At 39.4% G+C, this 26167-nt stretch overlaps 1 protein-coding gene across 7 annotated transcripts in view; it reads right to left on the bottom strand.

Annotated features, from left to right (window-relative positions):
• The window catches only part of ATP6V0A1 (ATPase H+ transporting V0 subunit a1), a 32583-nt gene that overhangs the window by 4994 nt on the left and 1422 nt on the right, over positions 1 to 26167 (bottom strand). The window contains exons 5-22 of one of the 7 annotated variants that reach the window (XM_068919412.1): positions 25673 to 25801; positions 21092 to 21174; positions 20100 to 20226; positions 18850 to 18932; positions 18025 to 18118; positions 16431 to 16643; positions 15578 to 15728; positions 14015 to 14154; positions 12962 to 13119; positions 12427 to 12517; positions 11538 to 11656; positions 10993 to 11209; positions 10256 to 10363; positions 9441 to 9515; positions 7034 to 7141; positions 6360 to 6377; positions 4253 to 4370; positions 3578 to 3749 (exon numbers count right to left, since the gene is read on the bottom strand). In XM_068919412.1, the coding sequence (XP_068775513.1) occupies positions 3578 to 3749; positions 4253 to 4370; positions 6360 to 6377; positions 7034 to 7141; positions 9441 to 9515; positions 10256 to 10363; positions 10993 to 11209; positions 11538 to 11656; positions 12427 to 12517; positions 12962 to 13119; positions 14015 to 14154; positions 15578 to 15728; positions 16431 to 16643; positions 18025 to 18118; positions 18850 to 18932; positions 20100 to 20226; positions 21092 to 21174; positions 25673 to 25801 (2204 nt within the window). Of the gene's footprint in view, positions 1 to 3577; positions 3750 to 4252; positions 4371 to 6359; positions 6378 to 7033; positions 7142 to 9440; positions 9516 to 10255; positions 10364 to 10992; positions 11210 to 11537; positions 11657 to 12426; positions 12518 to 12961; positions 13120 to 14014; positions 14155 to 15577; positions 15729 to 16430; positions 16644 to 18024; positions 18119 to 18849; positions 18933 to 20099; positions 20227 to 21091; positions 21196 to 25672; positions 25802 to 26167 lie in introns of all 7 variants that reach the window. The other 6 variants (XM_068919410.1, XM_068919415.1, XM_068919411.1 and 3 more) reach the window with 6 other exon arrangements.

The raw sequence follows: 26167 nt of genomic DNA, 5'->3' as shown, positions 1-26167 counted from the left end.
GCTATCTATTCTTTCCAGCTATGGCCTGGTCTCGGAACAGAAAGAGGGCCCTCAGTTATCTAAAAGCAGGACTATTCCCCCCAGCACATGGAGAACACCCCTTTGGTCTAGGGACCTTTTATAGGCAGAGAAGCTTCCAATTCCAGCTCAGGCCTAAGCCTGAGCCTAGAATATTGCTTTTACAGGAAGACATTTCAACTGAAACAGTATTTCTGCATCAGTTTATGACATTAGGACCCTACTTTGCATTGCTACAAATTTCTCCTATTGGACAAGGTCTACTTTGCCCACATCAGAACAGCCGACTAGCTTAAAATAAGACGGTAAGTTACCTTAATCTAAACAGTGTTGTCAAACTACATTACTGAAAAGCAAATGCAAAGATAAAATATTTTAAGAAAAACGACACTACAATCAAGAGGAATTAAAAGCACAACGTAGGTTACAGCTCAGACTGCTGTTGAGTTCCAGCAGACCTCTGATACGTGAGACTGAGATTTTGGCAGCACTTAAGAGTTCTTCCTACACTCTGAATCACCCCTGAAAAACCCAGCCTGCTGAAGGAATGCATACCTCTGGAAAAGCACAAAATAAATCCTCCTCATTTGGAAATGACAGGCAGATCTCATGGAAGAATCTGGTTTTTCCAACAACAAGACACATGCTAAATTACTTTTCCTTTCCGGGAAGGCTGAACCACCCACACCTTTAGAATTCCAGATAGGTGACTTCTCCCACTGCCACAAAATCTGATCTGCTCTTCCCAGGACAGCTGCATTTCATTTACCCTCTCCACAACGCCCCTAAAGAGAGCACCTGCCATTGGAAACACACTGATTTCATGTTCAGACTAAAAAGGAATGTTAGCAGTGTGTTGTTTTGAACAATTTTAGAATGCCTCGTTCTCCACTGTGATAATGAAAGCCCAACACGCCCAAAATAATTTCAGCACTTTACTTGCAGTCTGAAATACTGCTTTACCCTTGCTTTTATAACCTTTTTATAACCCTAAGCTTGAACAGATTTTTCTATTAGATAATGTAAATTAAAATTGTACAAGCCCGAAACATATCTTTGGGGAAAATATGACCTCATTAAGAGCTTCAGGTCTGCAGTTCCCCAGCAAGTGCCCTGCAGTTGTTTTGCACGGCAACGGTTACATGTGATTAGTGCTATTATTCAGCTTGGTCTCTCTTGTTTCCTTGCTATTTCAGTCATATGCCATCTTCCCTTTACACATTTCCAGACAGTTTAAGTTTACGTTCTTTAAAGATAGCCTGGCAAAGTGAAAAGCCTCCTCTTGGCTGAACTGTGAACCTCCAGTTCACACTTGTTTCAAGTGCCCTGTCAGTGGCATCCCTAAGCGTAGTCTGTGCTTACTAACAGAAGATAGGTATCTTGAGAAAAATATGCTTATTTATCTTAGCCTATCTCTTCACAAGAAAAAAAAAAGAAGGAAAACAACAACACAAGTAGAGTTCACTACAAAGAAAAGGCTTTCAGGGACTGCTCATCTACTGTTGTTCAGAAATGTGCCACAAAGCACTGCAGTTCAGAGAAGCAAGATTTTGGAAATTAACTACAAATTCACCAACAGCTGAAGATCAGAAACACCCCATATGAATTAGAGTACTGTTTACTCTTTGCTCTTCTTGGATTGTCAGCAATAATATAAGGCAGGGTTTGCAGAGTTCTTTCCTTCACACTGATGCAATTTTGAAGTACAATGACAGTAGTATGAGGATGACGAAACACCAGCCAGCCAGCAAGAAGTTCTTAAGCGACTGGTATGAAGACTTCTAGGCTATGTGCCAGGAAAAACAGAAGCACCATCCAGCAGCCATTTTCAGCAGCGGCCCCCCCTAGGATGGACTCCCTCTCCATACAAGATGGCTACACCCAAGAATTGCAGTGTGAACCTCGATTCATTTGATCTACGAGATGCAGGAACGCTGGGAAGTTTCAGTCTGCACTTAGGAGACTGCTACCAGAGAGTGCAAAAGGAGGAAGGAAGTCTTCCTTCCCCAAAAGTTTGAGAAAGTATAAAAAGGCTGCAGCCTTTTGTCTTTCTTTTTTTTTTTAATCTCCATCAAAACAATTCAAGGTGATACTGGTTTCCTTTTCTACTTACAGGACTATTTATTTTTAAAAAGTGCTCAGAACAGCCTTTCTCTCCCATTTAAGCAAGGCAGGATATTTCTTGTGAACTTCATGGAACTTCACTTTGTTCTCCCGGCCTACCAGAAAAGAAATTACCAAGAAGAGACGGCAGTAATCGGAACTCTCCAGAGAAGAAGTATAGACTTACTCTTCCTCAGTGCTACAATTTAGTTTGGAGAGAATTTCTAGAGGGCATGCTGCTGCTTTGATCACGCTGATGCACTAACCAGATGGAATCTGAAGTGGAACAGTAAGTGCTCTTATGTATGCATTAGAGAAAGCTCTTGAACACTTTCCATGCTTGTGTGCAGAGAAAGTGATGAATGCACTAGTGAGTAACTCCTCGTTGTTGCCTAGCTGTCTGCATACACAAGAGATTAAGGATCATGGGAAATGGACTAACCAAGCAGCAGCCAGTAAACAAATAGCAAATAGCTAATATTCCACAGCACCCTAAAGGGCAGACAGGCAAAGTTGTTCCTGTTCAAAACAAGCTCTTATGAAGAAGATTAAGACCACATGCACCATTCATCATCTAAGCAGATAACAGTGAAGAACCTGCTGAAGATGTGCATACAATAGTTCACGGCTGAGAGTTTTTTCAAATTGAGCTCTATAAGCTGTTTTTACTGATTTGTGAGTGTGCAGTCCCAGATTTTGCCTACAAACTGCAGAACAGCAAAATACATTTACTAAGACTATTTAAGAATGGATTTATTATCCTGTTCAGAAATCTGTATCATTTCCTAAGGTAATGATTTTTACAGGTTGGCATTCCTTCTCAGAAAACTACAACCTAGATGTACTGATCTGAAATCTCATTTTACTGCTTGTCCCTTCACATTTCTAATTCAGACGGTCCAATGATATTCAACTTTCCTTGTAAAAGAACATACCAGATATGAAGGAAGTGGTAGCCAGTCACTATTGTGCATTAAGGGAAAACAAATGTTAGAACCAGACAACAGACCAAAGGGCAGAACAAAAAAATCCTACTGAAAGCCATAAGCACGTTCATCCATTTGCACAACCCTCCTCATCCCATTGCTCACACAGCTTTAGTTTAATTTATTTTTTTAAAAGAACAGTTACTCCTCACAATTTCTAAGCAAAGTTTATACATGTAAACAGGAGAGAGCTTGTATTAGTGGAAATAAAGAGTGAAAGCTCTGAGCCTTTTAAAGATTTTGTGCTGTCAGATGCCATCTGCTGTAGAACATTTAGATGTTTAGATAATATTTGTGGCACTTCTGAACATTGCTGATCTCAGCTCATTACTCTGATTTTACAGGCTTAGCTTTACTGTGTAAAGGTCAATACAACTTTCCAGAAGATGGTGTTTCTGTAGATACTCCATCTGATGGCAATTTTCTTGCTATGAAGAGCTTTGAAATTTCTGGGTATTCCAATAACTTACCAGTGCAAGCGAAGTGCATGGAGAAAAGCAGACAGGCCCTCCATGACCAGAAGAATTGCTACTGTCAGGGTAGCAAAGGCAGCAAATATGAAGAAGAGGCCAAAGCCTCCGCCCAGACTCCTCACACTGAGGCCGATGTGGATCACCATGGTCCACAGCACCTCTGAGAGCTCTGTGAAAAGAAAAGGGAGGAGATGGCACATTTCAGAGCATTCAGTCAGAAAGGAAAGGTTACAGTTTACTTATAAAGCAAAAACTAAAATCAGTTAAACTCCTACTGCATGACACAGTACAAGTTTTTCCCTCCGCTTGGGAGATTTAAGATGGACAATGGTTTTTGTGGCCCAGTGCTTCAGGACCATTGCCTCCAATTGTTGTACACAGTGCAAGGCAGAGTCCTTGCTCAGCAGCCGTTTGCTTTATTCAGGGCTTTGAACTCCATCCATCCCCTCTAGATCCAGGCAGCTTTCAGGAGAGCAATGTGCCCGTGCAACCAGACACTGGTGTTTAGATCTAATTACCACCAGCTAACGCACAGACACCTCTGTCCTGCTCTGGCAGCACCTGACACTACAGAGTGGGGAAGTTACTTGCATTCCTGCCTTTCACCTAACATCTTTGTGCAGGTTGATCTGTGACACTGATCCAAACTTCCACTTTGGACAGAATACTCACGTGCATGGGCTAAGCTGAGAGCCCAGAGCCGCAAGTAGGATGCAGTGTTTGAAATACACCCCAGGCAGTATTCGATGGTGTGGATGGCCTGGTATACCACAGTATCACCAAAGTCAAACTGCAAAAAGAACACAGAGAATGAAGAAAGTTGCAAGCCTTTATTAGCAGCAAGTGCTGGCCAACTGAGGATACTACCCAGCGCTATTAGAGAGGGCATTATGTTTGAAGTCAGACACTGATACTGTCTTCTCCTGGTTACCTCAACACTGAGGGTTTATTTTAGCATGTCAATTTTATATATGTACTGATAATTGAACTCTCTTGTCTTGCTAAGTTTTGTAGAATGATTGTCCACTGCTGCACCTTGAATATTATTGTTTTCATAGTCTATCACATTAAAGCAAGATATTTTAAAATCAGCCGTGGACTTTGCCAGGAAAAGACTGTTCAGCAGTGAGATGGTATTTATATGAATTCACTGGTAAATTGTATGTATTTCTATGGAAAAGGAGACAGTATTACAAATATTGTTTTTCTTCTCTATGCAAATAACAATAAAGTCCAAGTCAATACTGTGTACGTAGCTTTGCTACAAGATCAACAAGAGCATCTTGCAAGATAGGAACTTACTCTTTTTGAAAGCAATAATAATGCACAAAGTGATCTTGAAAAAGTCACATCTGTGCACCATTCATTGGCAAAGTCTCTGTGCATTGGTAATTTTTTTGAAATAAATGAAAAGAACGCATAGGAAATCAGTCATTAGGACAGTTTCTTATGTTGCAGCTTGGGAAAGCACTTCCTACATTTTGTATTTAATCCATGCTTCAGAAACTGCTCACACTGAAGTTAAGTGAACACCAAGTTTTAAAGATATCAAGTGATTCATGTTCTAAACATGCACAACAAGCTATTTATATTCATATTTCTCCCCTGGTATATTCAGGGCAGTAAATATTTCAAACAACTAAGTTAAATCAGCTGTCAAAAGCCTAGTGCTCTCTCCCACAGAATGTGAACTGCAAAGTTCTTCAATAAAGCTTGCCTCAGTCAACAGTACCACCTCCCAACACACGTGGCAAATCAGCATACAGAAAATGGAATGCGATAAATATTTAAACAATGGCAATTTACAGCTACACGCAACTGCTGGAGAGCGTTACCGCTTATGCTAGGGAGTGGGAGAACAAGCAGGTTTGCTTTGGCACACAGTCTGTAGTTTTACACGTTTTTCACCTGTTTACTGATATAGGTACACCAGGTACACTATTTTCTCTCCTCACCCCGTAGGTGGGCCTACGCATAATAGGTTTCTAAGCAAAACCACCTTCAGCATAGCTTACAACAGCTTCATTGTCCAAAGATACTCTGATTTCATGGTATCTACGTTTTTGGTAAAACAATGGGTTACCTGATAGCACTGAAACCTATAATCAACCCTGTCCCTCAAAATACAAGCTGTAGAAATATCAGTGATAGAAACAAAGAACAGGCTCTTCTAATACTCAGATTAAACACTGGCCAAGCTTAAGAGTATTCCTAAAAAGCATTCCTTTAAAACTTATACTTGTTACAAGCGTTTAGGAATGAGGAGTTTGTCAGAGGAGAGCCATTCTTTTGCAGAAAGATACTGGCTATTTAAGTTGCTGAACTACGTGAAACTCAATTTGCTAATGTCTTGCTTCGTTTCTTTACTGGCAGCAACCAAATTCTTAAAATGGAAGACAGCTTGAAAGAAATAATAATCTATAAACAGTTTATAGTGGTCAAGAATTACCAATGGCACAACATAAGGCAAATGAGACTTGCTTCTTTAAAAGTTCAGAAGTATAAACTTTTTGGTTTCAGACCTCTGAATTAACAGCTTTCCAGGAAAACTAAGAAAGATCTGCAGTCCGGGGATGATAAGACAAACAAACTAAACAGATGAAGTAATTAAAGGTCTGTTAACATTCTATGAAGAATTAAAAATGGGCTGTAACATGTAAATAGCTATATCTTTTGGAAAACAAGATGCCATGACATAACATGTTCAGTTCAGTATGTGGTTTACATCAATGGGAAACATTCCATATACACATGAATGCAAAGCTGGCTGTAGTCTTACCACCTCATCCTCTGTAGGCTTGAAAACATAAGTTTACATTTAGTGCAGTGTCTCAATCACATCATTAATCATGAACACATTCATGAATTTCCTCCTGAACATGACACAGTAAAGCAGTAACACATCTCACACACTGCGGAGGCAACATAACGCTGGGGAATTCTTAGAGGCATCAGAACGCTCTCATAGTAAGTGAGATTAACTCCTTTTTCTTCTCTACCAGAGGTAAAGCAAAGCAGTTATCACACCCAACAGTCAAAACGAACAAGTAAAGAAGATTTCACTATCCAGAAATATAGCCCTTGGATTTTGGCTAACACTGGAGAAACAAACGAGTAGCACAAACGGACTGTACTTCAGTCAGAGCATAACCTGAATAAGCCATCTGGGAGTACTGTGCAACTCTTACTGTGAAGCCTATTAGGTGATGGATCTGTGTAATGAGGGCAGACAGAGTCACATGTCCCTTTATCTGCAAATTACACTGCTTTTTTCTAGAGTCCTAGGCATGACCAGAAGATGGTCTATAGTTCTTCACTGCTATGAAAACATTTCACTGAAAACATTCCTATTTAGTTTTAAGAGCTTGGAAATCAGGAGACAAAGGCAAAAAGCCAGCATCTTCTGCCAACAAAAGTGTTCTGGCCTGAGACAGAGGATGATCAGGTGCTTACCTCTTCCCCTTCCTCAGAATGGGTAGATAACTGGTCATGTTGAATGATCTCAGCATCCTCCTCAGTTGGTCCATTGCCCACCCGGATCCCACCAAAGTTGTGTGTTCCCTAATACATGCAGAAAAAGAAAGAGCAAAGTGGTGTTAATGGCTTACTGCAAGAGTGGATGTTATGACTCCAAAAGCAGCAGCAGCTCACAGAAGAAAACAAAATATTAAGGCCCAGGTGAAAACAGCTGTACAGCTCTTTCCCAGCTTGAATGGGAAAGATGCTCATTCCTGCTAGGGCTGGGGAAAGAAGTCTGTCTGAATGAATACTTGATCTATTTCTACAAAAGTAAGTGCAACCCTGAGTAAAAGCCACATATCTCAAGAGGACATTTGTTTTGCCCAGCTGCTGTTGGACAAGCACTTGGAAACTGACTGAAACACCACTGCCGTTTTAAATGAAACAAGTCACACATAGCAGCAACTCAAAGCAGAATAGAGTGATGCTCATATACATACACACTTGCTCCCCCCACCAGCGTGTTAGGCATATTAACACCACACGTGGGAAATCAGACTTTCCCTTATTCGGAAATTCTACATTGCACAAACAGTTCCTTTTACAAACATTTGTTCTGACTTTCAACATCTGAGACTCAGCCTCAACTCTTTTACACTTCTAACAGGAAAGAATAATCCACAAACCATGTTGCAATTTTGCTTCTCATGTTTTCTTCTAATGTACTCAAGAGTACCTCACTTGGCAACTGTAATCACTGCATAGCTGCATCTGATTTATGGCAGGCTTCCTCCTCCATATTGTCTTACCATCACCAAGAAAGGACACACAACCTTTCATCATCTGACAGCGTCTTGAAGCAGAGCTTTTATGCATTGTAAATGCATACTGGACAATGAAGGCCTAATTTGTACATCTCTATTTTTGGAATTCTGATCAGCAAGCAGCTATGTGCACGGTACAGCAGGATTTCTATTTCCTTACAGATGTCCCAAAGACAGAAAATACTCATGACTGATCTGAGGCTCTATAAATTGAAACCTTTGAGTCTGACCCACCTAGAGGGTAAACTGAAATGCCATGAGTGGAAATAAAGGACTTACATACAACTTCAGCATTGTATTGGGAACATCTGTGACATGGAATGTAAATGGGCTAACTTAAAACATTAAGACTTCATAAATTTAGGGATGACTGTGCAAATCAAAGATTCTGTGACCTCTCTCATAGCTTGTAGCTCTAGTACACCAACAAAACGGCTGCTGAATGCTTATGCTATGAAAACAGAAATAAATTGAAAAAAATTAAATTAGAATACAATTGTAGGTAAAACCGAATGATTTTATTAAGATTTTCAGCATCTTTGAAACATTACAAGTTACTGATGACCAGTATGGCCTGTATGGATTTGTATTTACACAGCTTTTCCCTCACACTTGACAGTCATTTACTTCATACTTCTAATCATACCTCATCCAAAGATTATAAAGATCTTCACTCACAGCTTCTTTTATTCTGAAACACACTTAATACCTTGGCTGGATCATGCACAAAAGATCCATTGTCATTTTTTGCACTTTCTGCAAGGCTACTTAAAAGTTTGCGGTGGAAACATTGGCTAATTCCTTAAAACATTGCCTCAAATGTACTTTTAACAAGTAAAGTGCACAGTTTGCTTCAGATAGTTTGTGAAATTCAAGCTTCCTAATCAGATAGGCAACACTCATAACTAGAAACAACTTTAAATATGCAGGACTGGTGAAAGAACACAGGTCTGAGAGCTGCTGCAATCTTCACTCCTTTAGAGAGCTTTGGGTGTAGAGGGTTGTCTACAGGTTTAGACACAGATAAATAGAAACACTTGCCATTGACAGGTTTGTTTGAGCACAACTATTTTATAGTAGTATCAAGTCTAAGTGTCTATATGGGCAAAGATGTCAAAAACTCAGTAATCATTGATATGAAGTTGTTGGGACGCCATCATGTTAAGCATGATGTTCGTAAATACATAACGCAAACAAAAACGCTTCAAAGAGGAGTCCTGATTTAGCTTAAACAAATATACAAGAACAAGAGGAAAAAAAGGGAATTTAACCTAGGGAAATGTGGTAGCAAGGTATTCTTGTGCTGTTCTGCAGGTTTTGATTTCACCAACACTCCTTCAGAGAGGTGTGTCTGCATTCTGTGCATATTTAACTATTATCCTTCAGTCAGGCAGTTCTTCCAGAATGTATCAGTTTTGCTGAACTTTACTCTTTCCAAGAGAAAGGTTTTTCCACCCTAAAGGTGTAGTTGTCACTCACTTATGAGATTCAGATACATTCCATACTCTCTTGATAATTAGATATATAAAGCCAACTCCCATCTTTAAATCCATCATGTGATTTTTAAATCCACTCACTGTTGCAGCCGCTGCTGCCTCTAGTGCCTGCTCGTTCGGGACTGTGCTGACTTGGGCCTCCACGGGTTGCCCTTCCTGATAGTGAATGGAAGAAAAGAAGGGGAGGAAGAAAACAAAAAGAGAAAGGGAGACGAATGGAGGGGACATGGGAGGATGAAAGATGGTCAGAGAAGGGAGAGGGAGTGTCTTTAACTGAACTGTTCTTTGACTCATGTAACATCCTAAAAGCTGTCTGCCATACATGCAGGGAGAATTTTCAAGTATCCTCAGTGCACGTGTGCCAGGTACCTGTAATTTTATATAAAGGTATTTTACAGTACAGTTGGAAACCTAGAGACCTAGAGAGTATCCCAAGAGATAACCTCTCACATAGTGACTGCATAGGTCTGGAGGGGTTTGTTGTTTTTTAAAAATATCCCAACTGTTTTAATAAAGACGGCTGATAAGTTTATCAGTCAATTAAACTTACATCTCTGCTTTTACATTGTCAACCTAGCAAAGGCACAGAAATGCATCCAGTAACCAGCAAGACTGTGTTCTTGAACCAGCTGACAATGCCCAAGCCAGATGCATTGTTTTTATCATTACCATCACAGAGGTTTTTCTAAAGCAGATTTGATGCTGGATCCAGATCTGAGAAGCAGGTAGGCAATGCTTTGTCTCCCGTAAAACCCACTTGCCTTTATGCCTAGGGATGCGCAAAGAGGTTTTACAGGTCACAATACACTATGAACCTATATATCCAAGTTCAGGATGGAGAGCATAGCTTTTCAGCCATAATTAGCTTTCATATTCAAAATATAATAGTCACCCACCAAATGCTTTCTCCTTAAATATTGATGGCGAAGGACCAGGGGTTTAGCTACCAGCATCCACGGCACACACAGTAAGGCCACCACCACAAGGAAACACTGGAGCCCTTTCTGTAAAAGAAACAGTCTCAGATGATTTAGTAGCAGTCTGTGTTTAAAAAAGAAAAAAAAATTGCTATCAAGAGGTCTTATGCAAGTAACACTGAATGACTGAATTCTCAGAGCATGTAGATGCTTCACAACATTTATCTCTCTTCCTGAACATTGACACGCACTTGCTTGACACCTGCTTGTAGCTGCCCCATCCAACAGTATACTGCAAGTAATGCTGATACTGGTTTAGATTAGGGAAAATCTAAATGATTCTGCAGGGAACCACAATTTGGCAGATGTCCAATAGTGCTGGGAAGAGATGGCATTAACATCTTAGCTGAGCTCAGAGGCACCACATTGCAGATGAAGATGCAAGACAGTATTCCTAATCACGTTCCACTATTAAGCTGGATCCAAATGTTCTGGGGCCACAGATGACTTATGTTCAGATTGATACAAATTTCCTGTGTAAGAATCATTCCTTCCATCTTCAACATTACATAGTGTCCTGCTTTGAAAGTGATGCCAATTCCTCTGTCACTGAGGAAAATGGTTTCATGCTTGACTTTACAATTATTATAAGGTCAAAGAAAGTCTCTAATATCATGAAGCTTCTCTGTTCTTATCATTCTAGCAAGAACACGCACCTGCCCTTTATAAAGCATCTTGTTACTGGTATCACTATAGGAGAACAGAAACATGTTGATGAAATGTATTAAAAGGCTTGGTGCATCTTTTGATGTGTGAGCATCATAGGCTGTCCATTTGTAGAAAATGAGAATAACAAGGTATCCAAACAGTGATGACATGAAAATAATTTCTGGAATAAATCCAAGGTATATATTCAGTGGTTTCTTGAAATAGCTACAGAAAAAAGATGGAGAGTTTAAAATTACATTTGGTTAGCATGAGGCAGATGTAAGGAAGACAAACTTTCATTAAGTATAAGAAAAAAGACTCTAGAACAAAACTGCAGAAGCTAAGCATTTCAATAATAGCTGGGAATAAAATATCGTAACGACTTGGCCTGCATCATTATACACACGCAGACAGAAAAAACTGCATTACACTCTTCAATGAAAAGGCTAAAGTAGTTTCCAAGAGAGTCTTGCATCTTAAACTAATACATACAGTCCACCCAAAGACGTCTCATCGCTCCCACTCCCCCAGAAAAATAGAACAAAGCACTTACATATGGTTGAGAAGACTCAATGTGACACCAAAGAGCATGTGGATAATGCCAAGAATCACAGACATTTTCATCTTAAATGAATTGAGGAAGGCCAGCTTATTGCTGGCAATATTCCAAATCTGTAAAAAACAACACTGAATCAGCCAAACACCAAGTAAAAGGAAGACAGAGGTGAATGTAAGAGCAGTTTTTTAAAGATGCATTTGTCACACACATCTCTCTTTGGGAAACAAGCAGCCAACCTTTTAAGACATGAATGCTTTCTTATAACAACTGATTCTACTGCCAGAGTAAGGTTCAAACTTGCTTACTTTTAAGTTAGATAAACGTTGTAGGAAAAAAGCCAACAGGCCTGTAAACTTGACAGGAAAAATTATGATTACCCATTAAAATGAGCAATTAAAGATGGTTCCAATTTTTTGCACTTGCTCTTTGATGCAGAACACGTGTATTTTTTGTATCATACATTATAGGCAGAAAGAGCAGTGTTATTGATCTAAATAGCTATGAAATGACAAGATTACTTGGAAATTTACATTTCCATGACTGACAAGAGAGACGCAACTTCTAAATTTCTCCAGGGTAAAATGGTAACTCTGTAAAGTGTCTTGTAAGTCTCATGTCAGATTTGACTAAAATGCTGCAAGATAGAAAGAATGAACAGGAAGTCCTTTCTGGTTCTCAGAACAAGTCTCTCCATCCTGAATCTACTGTCTCAGTAGGAACCAGATTAATTTTATCATTCAGGAGTATCTCCAACACCAGGTATACTGAGTTTGCTAAGGGGATGGATGGAGTATGGAATTCTTTCATACTGAAGTGGACAAGCATTTTTCTGTTTACGCAGAAGACATTCTTAAAAGACAGTAGAGGAAGGAAGAGCTCTTACTGGGTCAATGCCAAAGGGATAGGGTCCACCAAACACCCCTGGAATAGCAGGGTTCAGCTGAAGCAGAGGGGTAGTCTCAAGCAGTTGCTCTCTGTTTGGGTACAAGTAGGTTATTCAGACATTAACACAAACAATTTTTACCTCCTTCTTTTAAAACTACTAGCATCCTTCTCTTGTGAGGGCAGGGAACGTCTCACATTGAGAAAGCTTTGAGTTTCCTATGTAGCCATAGAGATTTGCCAAATGAATAACAAACCTGTCTGACCTGTGTCACAAGGAAAAAAGATGCAGTGGTCATGGAAATTTTGCTATGTCTGTGAGGAGAAAGGAGATAAACTGCAACTTTAAACGTTCTCTGAAAATAAGCTGGTTAGAAACTTGATAGATATCAGACTTTCACCCATCTTCCAATTCTACTTGAGGCTGAGTTCAAAACTTTTTTTTTTTTCCCCCCCCTGAGTTGGGAGGAAGATGTGGAAAGATAAAATACTCTTATCAGCGTCACTCTTTATTTAGTTACTAACTGTTTACTCACGACCAATTGCTTTTTAAGAACATCGGCCGGACGCTCCATGATGAACCAAACATATTAAGAGACTTGGAGAAGCAGTCATTATAGATGAGGCCCGTGTAAGTGGAGAACAGTCCCATTAGCAGAATGATGTATCGACCACTAAAAACAGTGTTGAACATCTAGTAGGAAAAAAACCCAACAAAGTCCATGAGAACAAGGTCTCTCAGAAAGACGAACAGTCAAATTGGTTAGTTTCTAGACAAACAATATCGGCCATATGGACTAGAAGCATGAAGTCTCTGTTTTCTCATGGCAGGGATTAGGGGCGCAGGAGGTAGAACTGCAGGAACAGAACCGGAATACAGAAGATGAATGACAAGTATTACTGTTTGTGGAAAAATCTGGGTTTGGCTGAACAGGAAGCACTGCACTCCACACTGATGCAAACCCCCACACAGCAGTATTAGTTTGGAACCAGGCAGAGCAGATTGTTCCAGCTTTCTCCATGCTCTGTCAACGTATCTTAATTCTGCTTTACCTCCTATCAACCTAAGCTCTGAGCAAGTAAGACCCACTTACATCAGCAAATGGGAAGAATCTTGGGGAGATGTGTGTATGTGTATGTGTGTGTATATATATATATATATATGTATATGTATGTATATATACATACATACGTGTGTGTGTGTGTGTGTGTATGTATGTATGTGTGTGTGTGTGTGTGTGTGTATATATATATATATATATGTATATAAATGAATGAATTAGGGATTATGCAGTGACAAAAACTCTTCACAGTCCAACTGGGTTTGGGCAGATAGGCTGTTGTAAATTAATCCTCTAACTAACCTTGAGTAATTAATTTCCTTCAAACATCTGAAAGGAAAACCAAAAAGAACTCACTATTATTACAAAATGATGCTGCTCAGTCTATGGACTGATCTATGGACTCGTCAGTCTGTCTGTGCACTTCACAAATTCCAAATACAAGGAGCAATGGCATTCTCAATTCAAGAGAGGGAAGACGTGAGTAACTGCTTTAAATGCAAAGCTGAGTATGACTTGTCTCCTTACCTCATTGTCACTTTTCTGTGACAGAATACGACTTTCCCTAAGTACCATCCAGACAGCGATCAGAGTCATCAAGATTCCATGGCCGAAGTCTCCAAACATCACAGCAAACAGAAATGGGAAGGTAATGATTGTATATGGTGCTGTAAGAAAAAAGACAGCACTCCTAGTGTACTGCAATTGAGTAACCCAGATTTACTTAAGTAAAATTTCTGCAATTTAGCCATATAATTCCCAAGTTTATCCCTTGCTTCTGAGCGGGATTAGCCTCCACCATAAAAGCCGTCATCTTTTCTCCACTATTAGGGCCACAGGACTTTACTAGCTACTCTGTTAGTACTGAGGGAAATAGATTCTCCATGCTTAAAGATGTGCATCTGTATTCCTATGCAGCCCCCTCCCCCCACCAAGATCTACTGCAAGTGCTGACCTGCATTGTCCCCAGCACATCCACTTTTGCCAGACTGCCAAAAAGGGCAGAAGACAGCCACCAAGCCTAATAACTTAAGACTGAACAAAAACAGAAAAAGAAAAACCACACGTACACTCTTTTAAGAAACAACAGCAAGCAAGAAAGGATTGAAAAAGCACAGATCTCATTTATCTCAAGGACAGAAGCTTTTTCTCCCACTGCCCAGCTCAACTGTTTTCTAGGTTAGACTTCAAAGTTTCATCTTATGGTTTTAGTTCATCAGGTCTTGCACATTAATATACAACCTCAGTGACTAGAAAGCTTATTTATCCCCCTCCATGAAAAAAAGAGGGCAATGAAACTGTCCAGAAAGGACATTCAGCAGCCTTTAGACACAGCTGATGATTAATGCCTATAAAACGACTGAGCTAGGTCTGACTTGAGATGGAGCAAGACAGGCACTTAAGAGTAAAGTGGCATTGTAAAAGACTGACTGCTCTAAAAAAGGTCTCCAAACCTCATATTCTTTGATACTGTTCAGAAAACACTATATGGGGTCACCAAAGGTTGCAAGACTTTTTGCAGAAAATGTAAACTGTAAGAAGACAGTAAACTCAGAAACAAAGACAGCACACAAAATCATGCACGCATTAAATTTTAGTAAGTGTAATTTAGTCCTGGGAACCAAAACACAGACTTGCTCCGAAGCAACGGGGAACTGGTACTGTACCCTATTAACCCGAAACTGAAAGCATTACTGGTGGTCAGTATTTTGGCTGAACAGGATTACTTTACTTCAGGTTTTTATGAAATCAAAACAACCCATGCTAAAAATGGTGTAGTGGGCTGCCTTCAGAGTCTCAGGCATCAAAACTCAGAACCAGTGTCTCACCCGGATCTGCCGGGGATCTCCACAAGGGTGTCATTCAACTGTAAAAATGAGAACTAACAAGCCTGCTGTGGGAATACGTTCCATAAGCAGTTCTCTGAAACTGAGCAAGTAGAACTTTGCTTCAAGCCAGTTATAAAGAAAGGTGCTAACTGCACCATCAGAAAACTTTATATAGTACAGACAGTAAGGCAGACAATAAGGAGAAATACCATGACTAAAAAAGCTATATAGATTTTTTGGACTTTTATACGTCTGAATTTACCTGGATTTATCTCCCGGTAAGTTCCAATGCCGTAAGCATCAACTATGTTTTGAAAGCCAGAAGTAAACTTGTTAGTTTTATTGTATGTTGGTGGGGTCTGATTGGTTTGCATCCTGTTTAAAATGGATGGGACAGTGGATCCACTGTGTTCCTGTTTACAAAAAAGCAGGATTAGAAAATCCATCCTCAGAGCAGTGGAGGACAGAATAAATAGTTACTTTCTTGTTAGCATTTGGAAAACTATGAGCTTGCATCATTGTAGTCTGCATGATGAAGAAATATACCTCAGCAGCGGAAGGTTTGCCAACTTCCACTGTTCTCTGTTTGATATAGGAGGAAAAGGTCTCAGAATAAGGCTAAGCGTTCTCTGATTAGGACAGATATGCAAGCTCATACAAGATTATTTTTTAAACAGCAAACGAAAGAACTTTCAAGACACCCAACTCTATTATCTATCTGACTAAAGAGTGAACTTGCTAATGTCCTGGATAGCTCCTTTTAATAAGTTCCACTACATATCCAAACAGCAGGAATACAAAGCACAGCTAAGTTAACGAGATGTACCAAAGTACTCAAATACAGGAAAATTCCTTACTATTAAGTCATTTTCCTGAACTTGAAGGTTCACACAAGTTATTTATAATCAAGTAAGGCACGCAGCAGCAGATTTGCAGGCCGTGATTCCTGCACACTGAACAAAACGCATTCTATGAGGACTGATTCAAACTGCCCAAAGGGACGGTCTTCAGAGACTCACAGTTGGGGAAAAAATCAATTAATCCATGTTGTGTTTGCTGGCAGTTGCTAGTCTGCTTCAACAGAAGCAGGCAGGAGTAGTAGAGCAATTACTCACAGTGCCTCTTCTGAGAGCAAATTGGATAGAATCAAGGTCAGCAACAGGACACCAGACTTCAGCAATCAAGCACTTCTGTGTCACATCAATATTGCACAGATTCAGGGTATGGTAGATGGCCTTCATCTTGCGCACTTTGATGAACCAGACACGGATATTTTTAGCAGCTGCCTGCAGAACCCTTTGGCGATGATCTTCTGTTTGGTTCAGCACCTTTCATAGAGAGGTGGGACAAAGATCAAGCAAGGTTATTGGCCAAAACTTGCAGCATAAACAGCGCACAATGAAGCAGTATTGACCAACAAGACAAGCCTTTCCCAGAGGATGGATGAAAGAACCCTCTTCCCTCATCCCATGCACAATACTGCCACATGTTTGCAATATATACTTTAGTCTCCATATTAATTATTCTGCTAGAACAATTTAAGGCTTCTCTCCAGGTATACTTTTTGACTACTTTCCTCCAACTCCAAGGTCAGTGGATATTTCAAACAATATCCACTGCATTCAGAGCTCAGAGAACACTTTTTTCATCCACCCAGGTTAAAAGGACAGAGAAGAATTCTACAAGTGAATTCTACAAGTACATTGTCTTAAGTGAACACAGAACGGTTACATTAAAAAATACTTTACTAAAGAGAAAAGGAGAAAGCGTTTTTTGTTGAGGGTGATTTCCAACTGGAATGTGTCTAACTGAGGCCAAGTCAGGTCCCTAGACTGGAAAGACTGAGACTCAAGTGGAAGTTAGAACACAGGGTAGAGCTATCACATGCAGCTCTGAGTTCTACTAGTCCAATTGCTTCTGCATTCTTGCCTACTTTGTAATTACTAAACAACTACACTACACAACTTCCAGCTTGAGACAGGATCTGTAACAATTAAACAGTTCAGATTGAACCTTTTGTCCTTTTGGCTTCTGAACCTTTTTCTGACTTGTAGCTCAATTCCCTTCGGTCAATTTTTCTGCATTATGACTTACTGCCTTTCCTCGAAGCAAATATCAAACGTAGCAGAGCTGGTACCCAGTAGTTTTGTGTGCTAATTACATTTTTACCAACACTCAGGATGCTGCACAAGAGATTAGTTGTAAAGCAGAAACTCTTCAGGACAGCACAACGTGAAAATACAGAGACGGGTAGGAGAAAAAAACACTACGTTAATTAGTACTGTTATCTCAATTTGGAAATAATATCAAATGTTTTTGAAGCTCTGGTAGAGGAAACAAGCACTTATAGAAGAAAACTTTCACACGTGGAAACTTGGTATCTTCTTACACATGCATACCACCTCTCTGCTCCCTGGTATGCAATTCTGTATCAACTCTGTATTTATGTGTATATAATTAACTGCTCATCCCTCTGGAAAGTATCAAACCATTCCATGACCCCCTAAACCCTGCAAAGAAACTTAAGACACAGATAGTCTCCAAACATCTTTCTTGCACTATTGAGCTGTTGGTCTCAAGACACTTTGCTTGGCTGAAAATACTATCACCTAATAGAGCCAAAAATTCTCCTTTTTTAATATGGGCCAAAGATGAATTCAAGCGTGCAAGTGTGTGCATGGAAAAAGACATCGAACCCATCTATTTTACCATCTGCAGATCATCAATCCTGGTATTGACGCCAGAAGCCATTTCCTTCCGCTCCTGTGGTGTTTCTGGGCAGGGGTAGAGGGAGGCACGGAATCTGAAAGACATGCAAGCCACCTTAGCAACAAAGATGGAAAGAAGATAAATCAGTCGGGGAAATAGATGGCTGAGAGCAATCATAGAAATAAAGCAAGGAGTGCCTTAAGAAAAGCTCCTCATCAGTAAAGACCGTCAAGCAGTCAAGTTTCTGTCTTTAAATCAAATGGGTACAGAAAAATTTGCTTAAGGCCAAAATAGTAGCCGAATGTTTCTTAAAAAACAGTCGAACCCTTGATGTTAAACCATCCAACTCTTAAGAAAATGGAAGTGGATGAAAATCCTCTCTCCCCTGCACTGTCAGACTCTCAGTGGCACTGTTACGAAGTTGATTAGCTATCACAGTTCAGGGTGCTGCTATCATGCCAATGCAGCTGCTGTCTGAAGTAATCAGCTGTTGATCTGTCCTGTGAGAATAATGTTGACATTTCTGATAAAAAGTTTGTCTAAGAGTCAGTTTCAACACTTGAACTCAGTTGCTATTAGGCATTCTATAACAAAACAGTCATCTACTTTGAGCGCTACAGAGTTGGGGAGCAGCGAATTTGGCTGCAAAACATGTTTCGGTTATTTATGGTGTGCTTTATTTGCCATCAAAATATCTACTCCTAATGTCATTGTGAAATAAGGAGGTTAAGTCATTGAAGTATGCATTTCAAATATTTGAGAGTGCTCTTTCATGGTTACTGTGCATAGCAAGATATCCAGCTGTAAGACATTTAACTTTCATACCCTTCACAAATCTTCTTGACTCTATTTTTCAATTGGTCACCTTGAAAAAAGATGATAAACACAGACTTGTGCACATAATCCCCCTAGAACAGAAGAAAGCGCGTTGTAATAGCTCAGCTATTTACAGAAATTAGCATTATAGCATATATCTACTATCTGTTCTATGTAATACAATAAATGGGAAAACCTGAGAAAATGCTAAGTCTCCAAAACAACAGAGATGCAACAAAACGTATATCATCACTTACTGCAGTCAGCTCATCTACATAATCAAGCAAAAAGCTAAAGAGCAAATGAAAATAAGATGAAGTGGAGTTTAACACTTTGATTCTCCAGGGAAGCCAATGGCACATTCTTTGTACAGCTGTTTTCATGCTGGTAGCTAGCTCCCCTTTCCTGCATTTGTTAACATGTTATTGTTCTACCTTACTTAGGAAACCTTAGCATAATGTTTCAAGAATAATTACATTAGGTGTAACCTCAATTTAAGGAAGTGTTGCACAATAAGAACAAAGTCTCTCCCTAGCAGACAGATAATTTAACAAATCAACTACCAGCAGTTGGTGGGACAAGAGAACAAGTCAGCCTTACACAAGAAACAAAGAAGGAGCTGTTGAATTTTTACGCTTCCATCTTTGTTCCACTGCAGCCTATTGGCCTTTCTTTTAATCCATTTATAGCCAGAGCAATAGTTCCCAAAGTGCAGGCACTGTCTGCTGATTTGAGGCAACAGTAAAGAGGAAACAATGTAAAACCAGGCTCAATCACATTTACCATTTATATTAGTAATAAGGTCAAAAAAAAAAAATCTCATGTGGATGTTTAAATTAATGGTTAGTAAGTTAAGAAAAAGAAGAGGTCCAAGTTCAGAGCAAATGAGCTACAGATGTTACATACCACTAATATCCAAAAGAACCTGTCTTACAAGGATGTTTGCTACTTATTCAGAACTGCATACGGGAGTGGCACTTTATATTTGTGCCTGAGAAGCAACTATGTCATGCTGCAGTCCAAATTCAGAGTTGTTTAACCTTTTCAACAGCAGTCATCACCCCTCCAGCTATTTTTGTTTTAATAAAACTGGAAGCCATTTGTCATTAAAGCCTCAGATGCTGCAAATGTGTTTTGTGAAGAGTAATACAAACGTTTGCCTGAATGGAGCCACATTTGAGGGATAGAGGCTCAGACCTACAAGCAAAACCTTTTACTCAGATGAGACTTTTGCCTCTGTGAAGGAGAGTTCCTTTTACCGTTACAGGATCCTCCAGGGGGTTTTCAATTTCTGCTTGACGCAGGAATACGTTGCCTCGGCACACTCGCCACAGCATGCGCTCAAACATAGGGATTCGCTCACGGTTGATCACGCCAGCCACAAACCTGTTAATTGATCAATATAAATGTAAGCTACGTGATGAAAAGCATACATAGCCGATTACCCAAAACTCTGATGCCTACTGGAGTTTAGCATCAGCCTGAAAGCTACAAAAATCTTGTTTTAAAATTACTTCTTTAAGCAAAACGGAAAGTCTTATAAATGGACAGAGACAAAAGCACATAAGAAACAACTGCATTACACCAAAAGCTATGTCTGTTTAACAGAATGAAACTGATTAACAACATACATACATATATAAATATATATATAAATCACTGATTAAAGGAGAAGTAAATGCATTTAGACATACAATTTCTATGCCTGCTACTGTTTATTACAACAAGTCCCTGGTAAGTTATGTGCCAAGGATTATAGCAGAGGAGGCTGCCATAGACAACCACGTTCTAGGCATGAGCTTCAAGAAGACCTCCTGTTTCAAATCCCTGTGTCCAGATAAGGAATTATAGACATACAAAGACAGTCTAGAAGTAGCTAATGAGGAGGATATAGAACTATACAGATTATTTCAGAGTATTATGTACTCAGAATAAAGCTGGTTTCAAATAAAGCTGTGAATTTTCAGATTGTCTGCTAAAGTACCAGGGAAGGTTTACAAGAAAAAGACTAGTAAAGCACTGCACTTTTTGTGCAGAGAGAAATGTCTGAAGCACAAACAGGAACTGGAAACTTAATGTACATAGGCCAAGAATGGAGACCAACAGTCAGTGTTAGACCAGCACTCATCTGCTAGAAGTGCCAACCTGGGATGTTCCACAATAGTTGTGCTGCAAACAGCGCGGACTCCACAGGTTGAACATTAACCAGCAACCCAGACACATGCAAGACAGAAGTATAAATTGTCATTACCCAAGTCGTAGCGGGGCACCTCTTCCCATCTCGCTTGGTTCCAAGAGTGAAGAGGACTCCTCCAACAGGTCTGGATCCGCCATCTGCTGATGATGCAATTCAGCCTGAATTCACAAATCAATTAATATCTAATGAAACTAGTTAGTGGCATGCAGGGAACGAGGAACCAGGAGACAGTTGGGGAAACAAAAAAAAGAAAGCAAGAACACAGACCAGTAGAAGGAGAAATCAGATGACAGAACAGAGAGCAAGAATGACACAAGGAAGGAAAAAAACAAGAGGAAAAGTAGAATGGCTCAGCAAAGCTTCCACAAAAGAAAGATCTGATGACTGCTGCAACAGAACATGGGAGTGGTGGGGTATATAAGTCTGAAGAAAGGCAGAATTCCAAAAAATTTATCAAATTTTAAATACAAGTCATGTTCCTAAGAACCATTTTTTAAATGATACAAAGCAGATTGACACACCTTACTCTCTTTAGTCCCTGGAGGGGAGGGAGAGGGAGGAAGGGGACATCTCTTCCACTATTTGTTCATTTTTCTGCACACTAGATGCAATAGGTGTTTCTAAGAGGTGCTTGGATATTATATTTGCATGTGAAATAGTTTGGTAATCTGTTCTACACAGACAGGAAGGATGCTGCTCAGATAAGTCTTCCATAGACTGTTTAGCTGACCTCACAGCAATATGCAGCTTCACAAGGTTGCAACTTTACAACCAGTTATGCAAGACCCGCATATCCTGTATATGTCAGCCTTCTGCCACACTTTGAAGCAAAGGCAATGCCTCATTCATTTAACAGGTGATGCTAGCTTGATTGATTCAACTTTGTATCTACACTGATGTGGCAAGTAGTTGGAGTCAATAACAAAACCTAAAAGTATTGGATGGTAATCGTCTCTCTTGGCTGTCAAAAGTTCTTCCTCTAGGGAAAACACACGATACTTGCACCTTAAGAACATTATTTCTGATTAAATTCATTCATTTTTCCAGATATTTAGTCATATTCACAATACATGTTATTGCCAGACACATATAAGATATATTGCTTAAGGCAATCTGGCTTTTTGGTTTTTTTTGACTAGCCAGGCATTAAAATAGGAAGTAGCTTATCTGTCATTCATTGCAACTAATTTACAGACTAAAATTCCTAAATTCTTGGGAACATAGCTTGCAAGTGTCAGCAATTGAAGCCAGGAAGGATGTTCACACCACATCCTCTTGTGTGCCATTCTCACACTCCATTCAGAAGCCTTTGTCACAGTTATTTCCACCTCTGCAGCTTATATAATGAAATGAGGAAAATTAAAGAGTTCCTTAGTGCAAACAGAGGACCAAATTCTACCCTCTGTCTCTACCCTACAGTGGTTTCAAGGGAACTTGCTATCATACACTTGAAGGTAGAGTTTGACTCCAGAACACATAAACTGTATGCAAATACGTATCACAGTCTTGCAAAAGTATATGGCAAGTTTAACAACTCAGCCATAGTTTCTCTATTCATACAATAATTGCCTAATAATTTTAGCGAAAAGGTCTCTAAAACATTTTACTTGCATGTCAAAGGGAAGTATTTACCATAGGCAAGGAGCGTTTTTGCAAGGCTGACATCGAACGCAGCTAAATTGCTTGTCCACACACAATTGATTTAGCTTACAGATGTTACAAAAGTAACGGACCCCTAATTTACTTCAGAAAGCCAACATGGAGAAGTTCTGATACTTTCAGTTTTTAGTCAACTTGTTACAACACCCAATAAACTGAATGAAGATTTTGTTTCATAAAGAACACAACCAAAATAAGCAAGTTTCATACCTTGAAACGAAACACACAGATCAAACACTCTAGTGATTATTGATATTAAGATTTCAGGACATTGAAAGACAATGAGAAAAAGCTACTGTTTTAAGAGGCTTGTATTGTATTTATCAGTAGCCAAGATACTCTCTGTGATAGTTTTTTGCAAGGTTTGCACTAGACTAGTCGAAGCTCACCTTGTTTTCACCAGATTTTAACATATAAACATAAAACCAAAAGGATGCCACATGTGAAAAGTTTTGCTCCTCCTCGCTTGAGGAAGCGATTCTTATGAATTTTTAGTATTATTCCTGACCCTTTGGGGGCTATGGGTCCTTTATTCAGGACACTGTACAAAACAAAGAAAAGTCCTGCAAGAGGGATTGGAATTACAAAATAAAACAACTTAAGAAAAGGATCAGACTAGTTTTTCGAAACAAGCACTTTCATATACAATAATTTATTCCCTAATAAGAAACTAAGTTCTTTAAGTTCATCGCTGAACTCCTTTGATTTGGTGACGGTGCGCTTTCTAGAAAGGGAACAGGATAGCAACAGCAGCTCTGGTTCTGGAAGGATCAGTTACATCAGGGTATGAGATTTACCAGAAAAACAATTGAGAGACTATGAGGAAATGACAGAGCTATCCAGCTGCAATGCAGGTAGACAAGAGTCTGCTCAGTCTAGAAATCTACTTTGAATAAAGAGTTTTCACCAGAGATGAGTGAAATACAAAAGTTATTGTGAAGATTTTTACCACATCAGGGTTGTTTGGGACTGGAAAAAAACCAAGCATTCACACAACACTAAACAGATTATTACATATTTTTAAATTGCTTATTGTTCATGCAGGTCAACACTTTTAATTTCAAGGCCCCAAAACATCTGTCATCTTCTCTACCCTTGCTTAGCCAGAAAACCAAATACTTAACAGCAGGAAGGCAGTAGTTCTGCTCTACAATGGCTCTGGATTGCTGCACACAGCGCATACAATTCAAGCCCCTTTCAGTCCACAGAAAGGAAACAAATTCCATTTTCACAAGAACTAAAAAGGATTTGCTTCACCATCTAATTTATTGATCCAGAGCCCAGAAGGAAATGACAGATGCAAAACAAACATAAAAAAGCAGATGGTGAGAAGAGTTAAGAGGAAAGAGAGACAGGGGACTGCATGCCATTAACCATTACTTTTCCAGTCTTCTTTACGCTCACAGTCTAGGATGCTTATGGCAAAACTTTCAGAGAAATCTCTCCCGCTCATACTGCTCTTCATAAGCAAAGACAAGAAGACTGAGAAAAGGATCATAATCATCAACACGGTATGTTCAGACAAGAAATGGCTACTTTGATGAGAACGGTCATAAAAAGAACAAGTGAAAACATTTCATCGTTCCCCCTCCCCCACACCACAAACTCCTGTAAGCACAGCAAATGCCATGCATAAAGTACTTTGAGTAGTAAGCCATTTCTTGTGCAATTTATTACTATGAACAGCACAATCTTAATTATAGGTTACTAAAGTCTTCAAGCGTTGAAGGTACTGCACAAACGATAGCATGAAGAAATGAAGCATATAATACTTAGGGACAAGAGCTAGACTGCATAGGGCTCAGAAGTCCTGGACTAGTCAGGATCTCTTATGTAGAGCTGTTTACAGTGTGAAGTAAAGTAGTTTTACAATTTTAACAGTTATCTTCTGTTGAATTTCACATATCAAGAGTTCAGTTCAGTCAACACTTGAAGATAAGTCATTTGTAATGACAACAACCCCATTACCAATCATACTAGCAGTATCTATGCTAGCAGCAACTAAGACTTGTGTTGGCACGGGAACAACCTCAGTGCCTCAACAGGCAGCAGTACCTTGTGCCAAAAAAGGACTGTTAGATAAACGGTCTGAAGCTTGCAGGAGCCCTGCTCTACTTGATTAAAGCCTTTGGGAACACCAGAAGCCAAACCCTTTAAGAACTCTTTGATCAAATCCTTGGATTGGAGGGAATTGGTCATGTATTGGGCAAAAACATGTCCTTCCCCTTCTAAAAAACACGCAGTGAGCTTTCTCAAAGAGCTTCTAGAGTTTGAAATCCTTACGCTTTAAGCTGAAGGACTGAAGTTTATTCTCCCATCCAGGCCCTATGCCACTGTATCATGAATGACGTCAGAGAAGCTATTCTCAGGTTGAGAGAAACAATGCTCTTGCCAGTTACTGGTCTATTTGATATTGGATAAAACGTTGGGAGATTTTGAATGGCAAACTTGCTCCAGAACTTACCTCTGAGAACTTTAAGGTTTGAACAAAGGCTCAATAAAACCAAAGTAGTCCATTAACTTCAGTGGACTTTGTGTTATGACTATAATCACTAACCTCCACATAACAGCTCAGAGACTGAGGAGAAATTGTTTGATTGTCACGCCTGTGTGTGAGGTATGACTCTGTTCATGTGTATACATGCCAGAGAAACCCTTGTCCATTGAAGAAAGTGCCCACTGTAGCACCAAATTTTTGGTCTGTTGACATGCTTTAAGAACTACTAATGCCTTATCTATTTTGCACAGTTTTCAGACAAACCATTAATTGGGGAAAAAAAATCATAAGATGTAAATCATGGATAGCTATATGTACTGCATGAAAATGGAAAATAATTTGAGAATTTTTCTTAAATAAAGTACAAAAATGACCCTGCAATCCAAAATAGCAACTAAAGATACATTTGAGAATAAAAATGGCAATTTGAAGGAGAAGAACCGGCTGCCTAAGTGCTAATCCGCCCCCGGTATTCTGACCTCATCAAAGAATTGCTGAGTTTTGCGCAGTATAAATTTTAACTCTGTCAACTCCAAGAAGTTTCTCTTCAGAGCTTCCTGGTTTGTGTTGATTTCTTTAAGCTCATTTTCAATTTTCTCAAAGTTTGCCTGCAAGATGGGAAAAGGAGAAGGAAAAAAAAATAGATCAACTTAAAGAAATGTTGTAAAGGAGCGCTGTTAAATCTATTAGGACAATATCGTAGGCAAGATGCCTCATAATCACATGCAGTTTGCACACAATTATGGATGCTACCTTTAGTCTGCTATGGCATACACATCTCAATTTGTGTCATTATCTTCAGGTAACTTTAAATGTTCCACACTCAGCTAATCTTTCATAGACATTATTTCTATAGAGTGTTCTTCAAAATCATTGAAATCCTGAATAAACTTTAACATAGACCCATCATAAATCACGCAGATCCAGCAATTTGAGGGGCATTTCATCCATTTAAATGAGTCAAAGTCCAGTCT

This window comes from Struthio camelus, chromosome 25 (genome assembly GCF_040807025.1).
Source record: "Struthio camelus isolate bStrCam1 chromosome 25, bStrCam1.hap1, whole genome shotgun sequence".
Classification (NCBI taxonomy): Eukaryota; Metazoa; Chordata; class Aves; order Struthioniformes; family Struthionidae; genus Struthio; species Struthio camelus.
The sequence above is the reverse complement of the archived record's forward strand: the minus strand, read 5'-3'. Positions and strand labels throughout refer to the sequence as shown.